At 45.9% G+C, this 11,031-nt stretch overlaps 1 protein-coding gene across 1 annotated transcript in view; it reads right to left on the bottom strand.

Annotated features, from left to right (window-relative positions):
* YEATS2 (YEATS domain containing 2) overlaps positions 1-11,031 on the bottom strand; it is a gene marked incomplete in the record, with an annotated part of 121,038 nt that overhangs the window by 87,023 nt on the left and 22,984 nt on the right. The window contains 3 exon segments of the mRNA XM_027771423.1: positions 3,400-3,645; positions 9,777-9,869; positions 10,358-10,455. Coding sequence (XP_027627224.1) covers positions 3,400-3,645; positions 9,777-9,869; positions 10,358-10,455 — 437 coding nt within the window.

Below are 11,031 nucleotides of genomic sequence, written 5' to 3'. Positions count from 1 at the left end.
CCTGGTACTCAACCCACGGACGGCAATGTGGGAGTATCCAGCACCTTAACCACCACACCACCTGCTGGTCCCCATTAAAAAAATTTTTTAAAGAATTATTTACTTTGGGGATCAGCAAATGGCACAGTAGTTACATCGCTGGATTCACACATAGCCAACCACAGTTTGAGTCCCGGACTTGGTGGCTTGAACATCACGCTGGGCACACGTGTGCCTGCCCATGGTCCTGGGAGGGCAATGGAGAAGGGGTTATAGCGTAGCCATTCCCCCGAGGGGTAACTTCCCATGTTCCCTCTCATTGTATCGGTCTCTTTCTCTCTGGCGAGTGCACATGGCCTAAGACAAAAATATCTTAAAACAACAACAAAAAAACCCCAAAAAACAAAGATTTATTTATTTATTTTATTTATCATCATCATGTTTAATTTTGCTACAGGGCATGTGTGCTCACCAGAGACATCCAGAGAGAGAGAGCGAGTGAGAGTGAGAGAAAGTGAGAAAGCGGGAACCAGCAGTTAGCATAATGGCTATGTCGCTGGATTCCCACATAGTCAATCGCGGTTCGCGTCCCGGACCCGGTGGCTTAGAACTCACGCCAGGCGCGTGTGCGTGCGAGCCCGAAATCCTGAGAGGAGAATGGAGGAGAAAGGATTGCGGTGTGACCATCCCCCCTGGGGGGGTGATTTCTCGCTTTCTGTCTCTATGTCTCTCTCTGTCTGTATGGCGCGCGCATGCGTCCTATGGCAAAAACCTCTCAAAAAAAAAAAAAAAGTGAGAAAGCAAGCCATCAAGTCCAAGACTCCAACCACAGTTGGCCATGTGGGAGTCCAGTGCCTCATCCACCATGCTATCTGCTGGCCCCTAAAAATTCTTTTTCAATTACACTATTCTCTGGCTTTGCGGCACCTCTCAAAACATGGAAAATTAATTTACTGGAAGTACTGCATTAATTTATATAAAAGATGTGCATACTGAAATTCCAAGTATGTCTTTAACAGTTACATCAATCTGCTTTTGGAAAAATGATTACAATGGTTACCTATGGGAAGTAGAAATGGAGACAGAGAAACGGTCAATGGGATGTATTTTCTTTCCAACCTTCTGTATTACTCAAACATTTCCAGTGAGAAGTAAAATTAGAACGGTCAAAAGTTTGGCTATAGGGGCTAGCGGGGTGGCACGGTGGTTAGGTCATCTGGGTCCCACAGGGCTGGATGTTCAGCTGAAGTCCTGGACCCAGCAGCCTGAAAACGCACAAGGCGAGAGAACAGAGAAGAGACTGCTGCATGGTCACTCCCTGAAGGGTGCTCTCTCTCCCCTCCCCTCTCTGTATGTGCACCTGCCCTATACCCAAAGTAATTAGGTAGGTAGGTAGATAGGTATTTTTTACTTTCCCATATTTTATGACTCTCAACAATAAATACATGAATTCATAATCAGAAAATTAACTAAAAATGTATTTTTATCAAAAATAAATCAAATCTTTGGGACCAGCAGTTAGTGTAATGACTATGTCGCTGGACTCCCATGTAGTGAACTGTGGTTCGAGTCCTGGACCTGGTGGCTTAAACTCACACTGGGCGCGTGCGTGTGCGTGCCCAAGATCCTGAGAGGAGAGTGGAGGAGAAGGGATTGTGGCGTGGCCATCCCCCCGGGGGTGATTTCTCGCTTTCTGTCTCTCTGTCTTTCTGGTGAGAGCATGCGCCCTATAGCAAAAAAAACTCTCAAAAAAAAAAAAAAAAAATCCTTAATGTCCAAGTACATAGAAAGTAACTTGAAAATTTCTGCTACCGCAGAATGCCTGGCTGAGAAAAACCGGTCCCTAATCCACTAACAACTCTACAGCCAAACATTTCACCGAGTACTTCAGGGTAGCTCAAGACAGGAGCTCAAATAAATGAGAAGGATCAAAGAGCAATCAACAATTTTCAGTTCTATTTATTAAACGTTCCAGCTGTTTATTAAACCATCTTGGAATATAAAGGCTGACAGAGGAAGCTGTTAAAGAGCTACCGCTCCTGAGACAGTAAACGGGACAGAGCGGAAGACCTGGGGCGAGGGCACAGAACTGCAAGCCCTGCAGGTGTCGTTCGCATGTATGTGAAAAACACCCAGGAGTGTGCTGTGCACGGGAGCTCCAAGTTCTAAAACGGGAAAGACAAGTGTAAGTGTCCGTTTTGGGGCCTGTGGGCAACTATTATTTTAGCTTCATGAAGACTCAGTTTCTACATTCAAAAAACCTATCTGCTGGTTCCTGTTAAAGTTAAGCGAGGTAACACTGGTCTACTTAATAAATGTCCCTGCTCTGCCCCCTCCCATTCATCCAACTATACCCTGCCAGGGTTCCGGCTCGGCCTCTGCTCCAGGTTATGTGACAGCCTCTCCTCTATACCCATGTTGCTGTTGTTATCCTTGTCAGGTAAGAAGTCATTGTGCTGCGATAAAGAATCACTTTCTGAATGATTGGCCGATGGCGTTTCCGATCTCTGATTGGCTGGAGATGATGATCTGGATGGCGATTCCAAAAATTTCTTGATAGCAGGATGATTAAAAACCATCGGATCACATGTCTTTGATCCCTACAACAAAAAAAGGAAAGCAAACATTTTTTAATCAAGTGCACCAAAAGTAGGCTAAATTTTTTTTAGTTTTGCGTGTGCGTGCCCAAGATCCTGAGAGGAGAGTGGAGGAGAAGGGATTGTGGCGTGGCCATCCCCCCGGGGGTGATTTCTCGCTTTCTGTCTCTCTGTCTTTCTGGTGAGAGCATGCGCCCTATAGCAAAAAAAACTCTCAAAAAAAAAAAAAAAAAATCCTTAATGTCCAAGTACATAGAAAGTAACTTGAAAATTTCTGCTACCGCAGAATGCCTGGCTGAGAAAAACCGGTCCCTAATCCACTAACAACTCTACAGCCAAACATTTCACCGAGTACTTCAGGGTAGCTCAAGACAGGAGCTCAAATAAATGAGAAGGATCAAAGAGCAATCAACAATTTTCAGTTCTATTTATTAAACGTTCCAGCTGTTTATTAAACCATCTTGGAATATAAAGGCTGACAGAGGAAGCTGTTAAAGAGCTACCGCTCCTGAGACAGTAAACGGGACAGAGCGGAAGACCTGGGGCGAGGGCACAGAACTGCAAGCCCTGCAGGTGTCGTTCGCATGTATGTGAAAAACACCCAGGAGTGTGCTGTGCACGGGAGCTCCAAGTTCTAAAACGGGAAAGACAAGTGTAAGTGTCCGTTTTGGGGCCTGTGGGCAACTATTATTTTAGCTTCATGAAGACTCAGTTTCTACATTCAAAAAACCTATCTGCTGGTTCCTGTTAAAGTTAAGCGAGGTAACACTGGTCTACTTAATAAATGTCCCTGCTCTGCCCCCTCCCATTCATCCAACTATACCCTGCCAGGGTTCCGGCTCGGCCTCTGCTCCAGGTTATGTGACAGCCTCTCCTCTATACCCATGTTGCTGTTGTTATCCTTGTCAGGTAAGAAGTCATTGTGCTGCGATAAAGAATCACTTTCTGAATGATTGGCCGATGGCGTTTCCGATCTCTGATTGGCTGGAGATGATGATCTGGATGGCGATTCCAAAAATTTCTTGATAGCAGGATGATTAAAAACCATCGGATCACATGTCTTTGATCCCTACAACAAAAAAAGGAAAGCAAACATTTTTTAATCAAGTGCACCAAAAGTAGGCTAAATTTTTTTTAGTTTATTTATTTTTTTTTAGAGAGGGTTTTGCTATAGGGCGCGTGTGCTCGCCAGACAGACACAGACAGACAGAGAGACAGAAAGTGAGAAATCACCCTCTGGGTGGGATGGCTACACCGCAATCCCTTCTCCTCTATTCTCCTCTCGGGATCTCGGACATGCATGCACACATGCCCGGTGTGAGTTTAAGCCACCGGGTCCGGGACTTGAATCATGGTCAGCTACATGGGAGTCCGGCGACACAGCCATTACACTAACTGCTGGTCCCTTTTTAGTTTATTTTAAAGAATTACTTAATTTTATTTATTTGATTTGATTTGATTGATTCACTTATTTTTTGATTTGACTAGACAAAGGGGAAAAAAGAGAAAGAAAGTGAGAAAGCAAGCCAGCAGGTCCAGGACTCGAACCGTGATAGGCCATGTGGGAGTGTAGAGTACCTTAACCACCACACCACCTGCTGGTCCCTTTTTTTTTTTTTAGCTTTGATACAGGATGTATTCACCAGAGAGAGAGACAGAGAGAAAGTGCGAAAATCACCCCCCGGGAGATGGCCACACTGCAAGCGCTACTCCTCCAGTCTCCTCTCAGGATCTTGGGTATGTACATACATGCGCTCAGTGGGATTTTCAATCTACCTGGTCTGGAACTTGAACTGTGTAGTTGGCCATGTGAAATCCAGTGGCTTACCTGCACACCACATGCCAGCCCAAGCAGGCTAAATCTGATCTCCCCAAAATTCTATTATAGGATCACGTTTAAAATCCATCAAAATTGGGAGGCCAGCAGGTGGCGTGGTGGATAGGTGTGCTGGACTCCCACATGGTCGACTATGGTATGAGTCCTGGACCTAGTGGCTTGCTTGCTCTCTCTTTCTCTCTCTCACTCCCCCTCCCCTCTGTCCCTCTCAAGTCAAATTAAAATAAATAAATAAAGTTAAATAACTAATTATTTTAAATAAATGGGGGGCCAGCAGGTGGCATGGTGGTTAAGGATGCTGGACACCCACATGGCCAACCACAGTTTGAGCCCCAGGCCTGGCAGCTTACTCTCTCACTCTCTCGCTCTGTCTCTGGCTCTCTCACTGTTGCCCTCTATCTCTGTCTCTAACTCTCTCACTGTTGCTCTCTCTCTGTCTCTAGTTCTCTCACTGTTGTTCTCTGTCTCTAGCTCTCTCACTGTTGCTCTCTCTGTCTCTAGCTCTCTCACTGTTGCTCTCTGTCTCTAGTTCTCTCACTGTTGCTCTCTCTCTCTGTCTCTAGCTCTCTTACTGTTGCTCTCTCACTCTGTCTCTAGCTCTCTCACTGTTGCTCTCTTGCTCTGTCTCTCTCTGGTCAAAATGAAATAAAGTTTAAAATAATTCTTAAAAAAAATCTTTCTTAATAAATAAGTGAATGTAATAGAACCCTTCAAAATCGCCCCACACCCATAAAAAGAATGCTAAGTTCCTTAACATGCTATGAACAGACAAAGCAGAAACTAGAGAGATTAATTCTTATGTAAAGCTTCTACTGCTAAAAGCTAAAGCTAGAGTCTGCTGAAAGTAAATGAGAAATAAGATAAACATAGTAACATACAAAAAAGAAGACCTGACTTAAATCTTAAATTGCTTTGCAATGCACATCAAATCCTCTAAATAAATTATCCCTGTAAGAAATATAAAAATGAAAAAATGTATATATACCATAGCCCCTTCACGAGAATGAAATGTAATACCGACTGCTGTACAATGCGAACACTGACCCAGCCACAGGGGCACACGTGGTAGGGCATCACTGGGTGGTGGCTGAGGCCACGCAGGAGGCCTGGGTCCAGCCCGACCCTGCCCAGAACAGATCAGGTACGGTGGTATGTGTCTGTGGTCCCAGTTCACCTGGCAGCTAAGGCAGGAAATTCGCAAAGTGGCAAGACCCTGCCAAAAAAAAATCACCCCTCTCTTTTTACTCCCATACTCTCTCATAAAAACGACAAATAATGATGTGTCAAGTGTAACTCCAGTCCAGTAGAGAAGCCTAGGGTATTTTTCCTATCTTAGTTACCTGCATACTAAATACAGTATGTCCTAATAACTTTTTTTTTATGTCCTAATAAACGTGTGTTATTTACTGTGGGCCAGCCCGGGGCCATGGTAGTTGTGGTGACTGGATCCTACATGGCCAACTGCGAGTTTGAAACTCGGACCCAGCAGCTTGGGAAATACACCAGACACAGGGGCTCATGTATGTGCGTAACCAAAATTCCAGAGAAAAAGAACGAAGGGACTGCAGTGCGGCTGTTCCCCCAGGGCGGGACTTCTCACTTGCCTTCCCTCCCTCCCTTTTTTTTCTCTGGCAAATGTGTGTGACCTATAGCAAAAAGCAGTAATAAGCGTAGTAATTGTCATAGTGAGAAAAAAGGAGTAAGAGACAAGTACTTCACAGTCGACCACACAGCTCACTTCACAGTTGTTGCAGAGCTTCGTGTTTTGTTGGGGACAGCAGGTGGTGTGCTGGTGAAGATGCTAGACTCCCACATGGCTGACCACGGTTTGAGTCCCGGACCTGGTGGCTTGCTTTCTCACATTCTTTCCCTCTCTCACTTTTTCTCTCTCTCTGGTGAATACAAGTACCCTATAGCAGGTTAAAAAATAATAATAAATAAATACTTCTTAAAAACAAATACGTGGTTGGGACCAGCAGTTGGCATAATGGCTGTCACTGGACTCCCATGTGGTCAACCACAGTTTGAGTCCCGCACCCGGTGGCTTAAACTCCTGTGGGGCCATGTGCGAACGTGCCCAAGATTCCGAGAGAAAAATGGAAGAGGAATTGCAGCGTGGCCATACTCCCTGGGGGGTGAATTTTTGATTTCTGTCTGTCTCTGTCTTCCTGGGGATCACATGTGCCCTATAGCAAAAACCTCTCCAAAAAAACAAACAAACAAGAAAAACAAATGTGTTGTTATTGCAAACTAAAAATAAATGGCCAATCATAACAGACAAAAGCACACCTAAATTCCCTTGAATACATCCTTTTTTTAAAAGAACTATTTTATTTCATTTATTTTCATCATTATTTGCTTTAATTTGACCAGGGAGAGACAAGAGAGAGAAAGGGGAAGTAGGAAAGAGAGCTCCAGGTCTGGGACTCAAACCGTGCTTGGCCAGGTGGGAGTTCAGCGCCTCAACCACCACGCCACCTGCCAGCCCCACACCCTTGAATAAGTCTTAACCAGAACACAACAAGACAGGGGCCAGACAGTGGTGTCATAATAAAACGTGACACTCCCTAGAGCTGGGACCCGCTGGCGTCCCTTCCCCTCCCGTTATTTGCTCATGGAAGAAATATACTTTAAACAAAGCAGAATGAAAATGCAGTCATGAGTCCACACCATACCAACTTATAAAAAACAAAACCATAAAATCAAAGCATTTCTAGACCTATCAAACAAATAGCACAAATCAGAACTGCTAATGATTTAAAAAAGGGGAACAGAAAATGGCATAATGGTTACATCACTGAACTCCCATATGGCCGACCGTGGTTCGAGTCCCGGACCCAGTGCCTTGAAACTCACACCGGGCACGTGTGCGTGCGTAAATGAGGAGAACGGAGAAGAGACAGCGGGGTGGCCACACCCCCCACCACCACCAGGGAGTGATTTCTCGCTTTCTGGCCTCTCTGTCTCTCCAGCAAGTACACACAAAATCTTGTAGCAAAAATCTCTCTCTACAAAAAAGGACAGCAAGACAGTTTATAAACGACCAGTTCTTCGAAGCTGCCACCCACAGTCCTACGTCATGCAGAAGCCGGCTTGCTGACCCCACAGTGAGCCACAAAACAGGACATCAGGGCAAGTCTTGGGTAGAGTAGTGACCCCTCCAATCCAGTCTCTCTGCAAGCTGTGAACGGGACTCTGTTCAGAAACAGCGTCTTTTCAGGTGTAATCAGGCTGCAATGGCTCTAACCCAAGGCCTAGAACCCTTACTAGAAGGTGGTGGGCACAGGTGGACACAAAGGCCACACGTGGAGAGGGAACATCCAGGTGAAGACGGAGGCAGAAATTACAGACTGACGCGGACCAAGACATAGGGCACCAAAGACTGTTTGCAACCCCAGAGCCAGGAAGAAGCAAGGATCCCGCCCTAGAACCTCTGGAGGGAGCACCACCATGCTGACACCGTGACTCTGAACTTCCAGCATCCCAAACTGTGGGGGGAAAATCCTCATTCATTTTTTAGAGGTTTTTGCAGTAGGGCACGTACACTTGCCAGAGAGACAGACACAGTAAGAGGGAAAGTGAGAAATCACCCCCCAGGGGGGTTGTCCACACTGCCATCCCTTCTCCTCCATTCTCCCTTAGGATCCTGAGCACGCACACGCACGCGCACACACACACACACACACACACACACGCGTGCCTGGTCTGAGTTTCAAGGGTCTGAGTTTCACTGGGTCTAGGACTCAAACCCCTTTCAACAATGTGGGAATCCAGCAATGTAACCGCTACGCCATCTGCTGGTCCCAATCCTTATTGTTTTAAGCCACCAAGCTTGTGGTATTTTGTTACAGCAGCTCTAGAAAATTAATAGAGTTTCAGGTGAATCATGGAAAGTTCTGCTATAAAGAAACACCTGTCTGCCGTCTAGGAATGCTCGTTTCTGTGAGACGGTGTCAGGGGAGCACCAACACCAGGAGCCTTGGACCTTCAAGGGATCTAGAAGCCTAAACCAGTCGGGTACTTTGTCTCCTTCAGCCCTTCACCCATTCCTACTGTCTGAGAGGATTACCTGAAACCAACTCTCGTTTTGAAAGAAACGTAAGAAAAAGAAACTAAGGAAAACAAACAAAGCTATGCTGAGATGAACAAAACATCTAAGAGGAAATACTTCTGTTTCAGCTCGGGCCTGTCCCCTACGCCTGAATCTGAACAGATCATTAGGGTAGAAGGACCAGGCACCCTTTGGGTCATCGGAGAAGTCATGACATATTTTTCTATCAAAAATGTGTCTCGGCTTTTCCAACAACCCAACAGTTCTCATCTGTTCCTAACAAAGTTACAGGAAAACAGAGAGGTAGCCAGGTCTCTTCAAAGTCACTGTCATGGGAAAAAGGGGAGAACAATTCCAGATCACACACTAGAGAAACAACCAAATACGACTTCATCAACTACGACTGGATCCTGATTCGAAAAACCTAAGACTTTGCTTAAGAGAAGCAATGTATTGGGAACAACTGGAGACATCTGAATGTGGACTGGGTACCAGATATTAGAGTGCTCCTCAGAAACACACGCTTAAGGGGCTGGCGAGCAGTGTGCTGGCGAAGGTGTGGACTCCCACAGGGCCACCATGTTCTGAGTCCTGAACCCAGTGACATGGTCACCCTCCCTAGCCGGGGGTGATTTCTCACTCTCTGTCTCTCTGGAGAGCACACGTGCCTTCAAGCAAAAATCTCTCTCAAAAAAAAAAAAGAAGAAGAAAAGAAAATGCATGCTTAAGTACTTAGGGGTAGAGTGTCACAATGCCTGCACTTACCTTCATATAGTTTAGACAACATTAAGACAGATAAAGCAAAAAGCAACATATTAAAATTGCTGAATCTACACAATAAGTGCTTACTCAGTCGTCTGTGTATCTATGAGATAGTTCATAAAAGCGGGAGAGCAATCAGAGCCTACTGAGTTCTGAAACTAAAAAGTGCTGCTCATTACAGCAGAAGGCCAGAGAAAACACAGCCGACCTGCAACTTACTCCAGCACAGCCCAGAACCGAATGGGGAGCGATGAGGGAAGGGGCAATGAGGTCGCACTCACCTCTGCATCTTGGAAGCCTAGCTAATGCTAAAATTAGCCAGGGAAGAGTTACGCGGGAAAGAAAGGTCCCTGAGGCTACTGACAAGGCGGAGGCCGGACCCCAGGACTGGGGCTGGGAAGCTGGTACGTGTCCCCAGGAAGGCCGGCTGTGTGTCACAAATTCTACAGATCAATAGAGAATGTTCCAGAGACAGGGATCCCACTGGCCTGACTTCCCCTCAGACACACCTGCGCGGGCCGGGAGGCGCCCGGACACGAGGGACACCTACCTCAGAAACTTTTAAAAGCCCCGCAGAGGCATAGTAGTTTGCGACGATGCAGGCACGAAGTTTATCCATCATCCTTCTTGCTTCGATTAGTCGCTAAAAACAAATGTTAATTCATTATTTTAAGAAACAGGAATTACAAAGGAGATAAAAAGAAATGCAGATAACCCAAAAAACAGGAGCTCAACTTTTTCTAAAAATCAAAGAAAAGGGAATAAAAACGACATGTTCTACCTATCAGACTGGCAGAGATTTACAAAGATCAGCAACGGCAGCACCGCAGGGTGTACCGATGTTAGTGCGCATGCGTGCGTGCAACTCACCGAGACGCAGTCAGGAAGACACTGAGCACATACAGCAAAGAGGGATTACCTTTTGGTGGAATTTCAGATAACTTTTTAACTTCCCTGTAATTTCATTTGTATAAAAATGGTTTTTTCCTACCCCGAACAAAAAAGTTATTTTAAAAAAACAGCAAAAAATAAAAGTAAACCATGACTTTTTATCAGTAGATGCTTTTTCCAATTCACATTCATGGATTTTCGCCCGCAGCCTTGGTGTTTCCCAGCGTATCACCCTGATACCTGGTCAATGACTTCTATCTCGTGCTCCTTATTCTTCATCTCCAGGGCAAACTGCTCCCTGATGATCGTCTCGATCTTCTGCACCGCGGCATCCCGAGCTGCACCGAGAACAGAGGCACAGGGCGGCCTGCTGGTCAGTGGCTGCCGTGATTCGGGTCAGCAAGCACGAGACACCCAAGAGCAGCAATTCTAAAGTAGACAGAACTAGAGCCACCTTATCCAAGTGAAAAATTAATAGCACTAACATACAGGCAAAGTTGCCTCTTTTTTTTTTTTGAGAGATTTTCACTGTAGGGCGCGTGCGCTTGCCAGACAGAGAGAGACATAGAGACAGAAAGCGAGAAATCACCCCCTAGGGGGGATGGTCACGCCGCAATCCCTTCTCCTCTTGGAATTTTGGGCACACACACACACCAGGCTTGAGTTTCAAGTCGCCAGGTCCAGGACTCAAATCATGGTTGACTACATGGGAGTCCTGCACCTTAACCACTACGCCAACTGCTGGCCCCCATGTGCTTTCTTTCTTTCTTTCTTTCTTTCTTTCTTTTTTTTTTTGGAGAAGTTTTTTGCTTTAGGGTGCGTGCACTCACCAGAATGACAGAGAGAGACAGAAAGTGAGAAATCACCCCCCCCCCCGGGGGGGGGGGGTGGCCCCGCCGCCAACCCTTCTCCCC

Source organism: Tupaia chinensis, unplaced genomic scaffold, assembly GCF_000334495.1.
Source record: "Tupaia chinensis unplaced genomic scaffold, TupChi_1.0 Scaffold000212_1, whole genome shotgun sequence".
NCBI classification, from domain to species: domain Eukaryota; kingdom Metazoa; phylum Chordata; class Mammalia; order Scandentia; family Tupaiidae; genus Tupaia; species Tupaia belangeri.
This window is presented reverse-complemented; position numbering and strand designations above follow the sequence as displayed.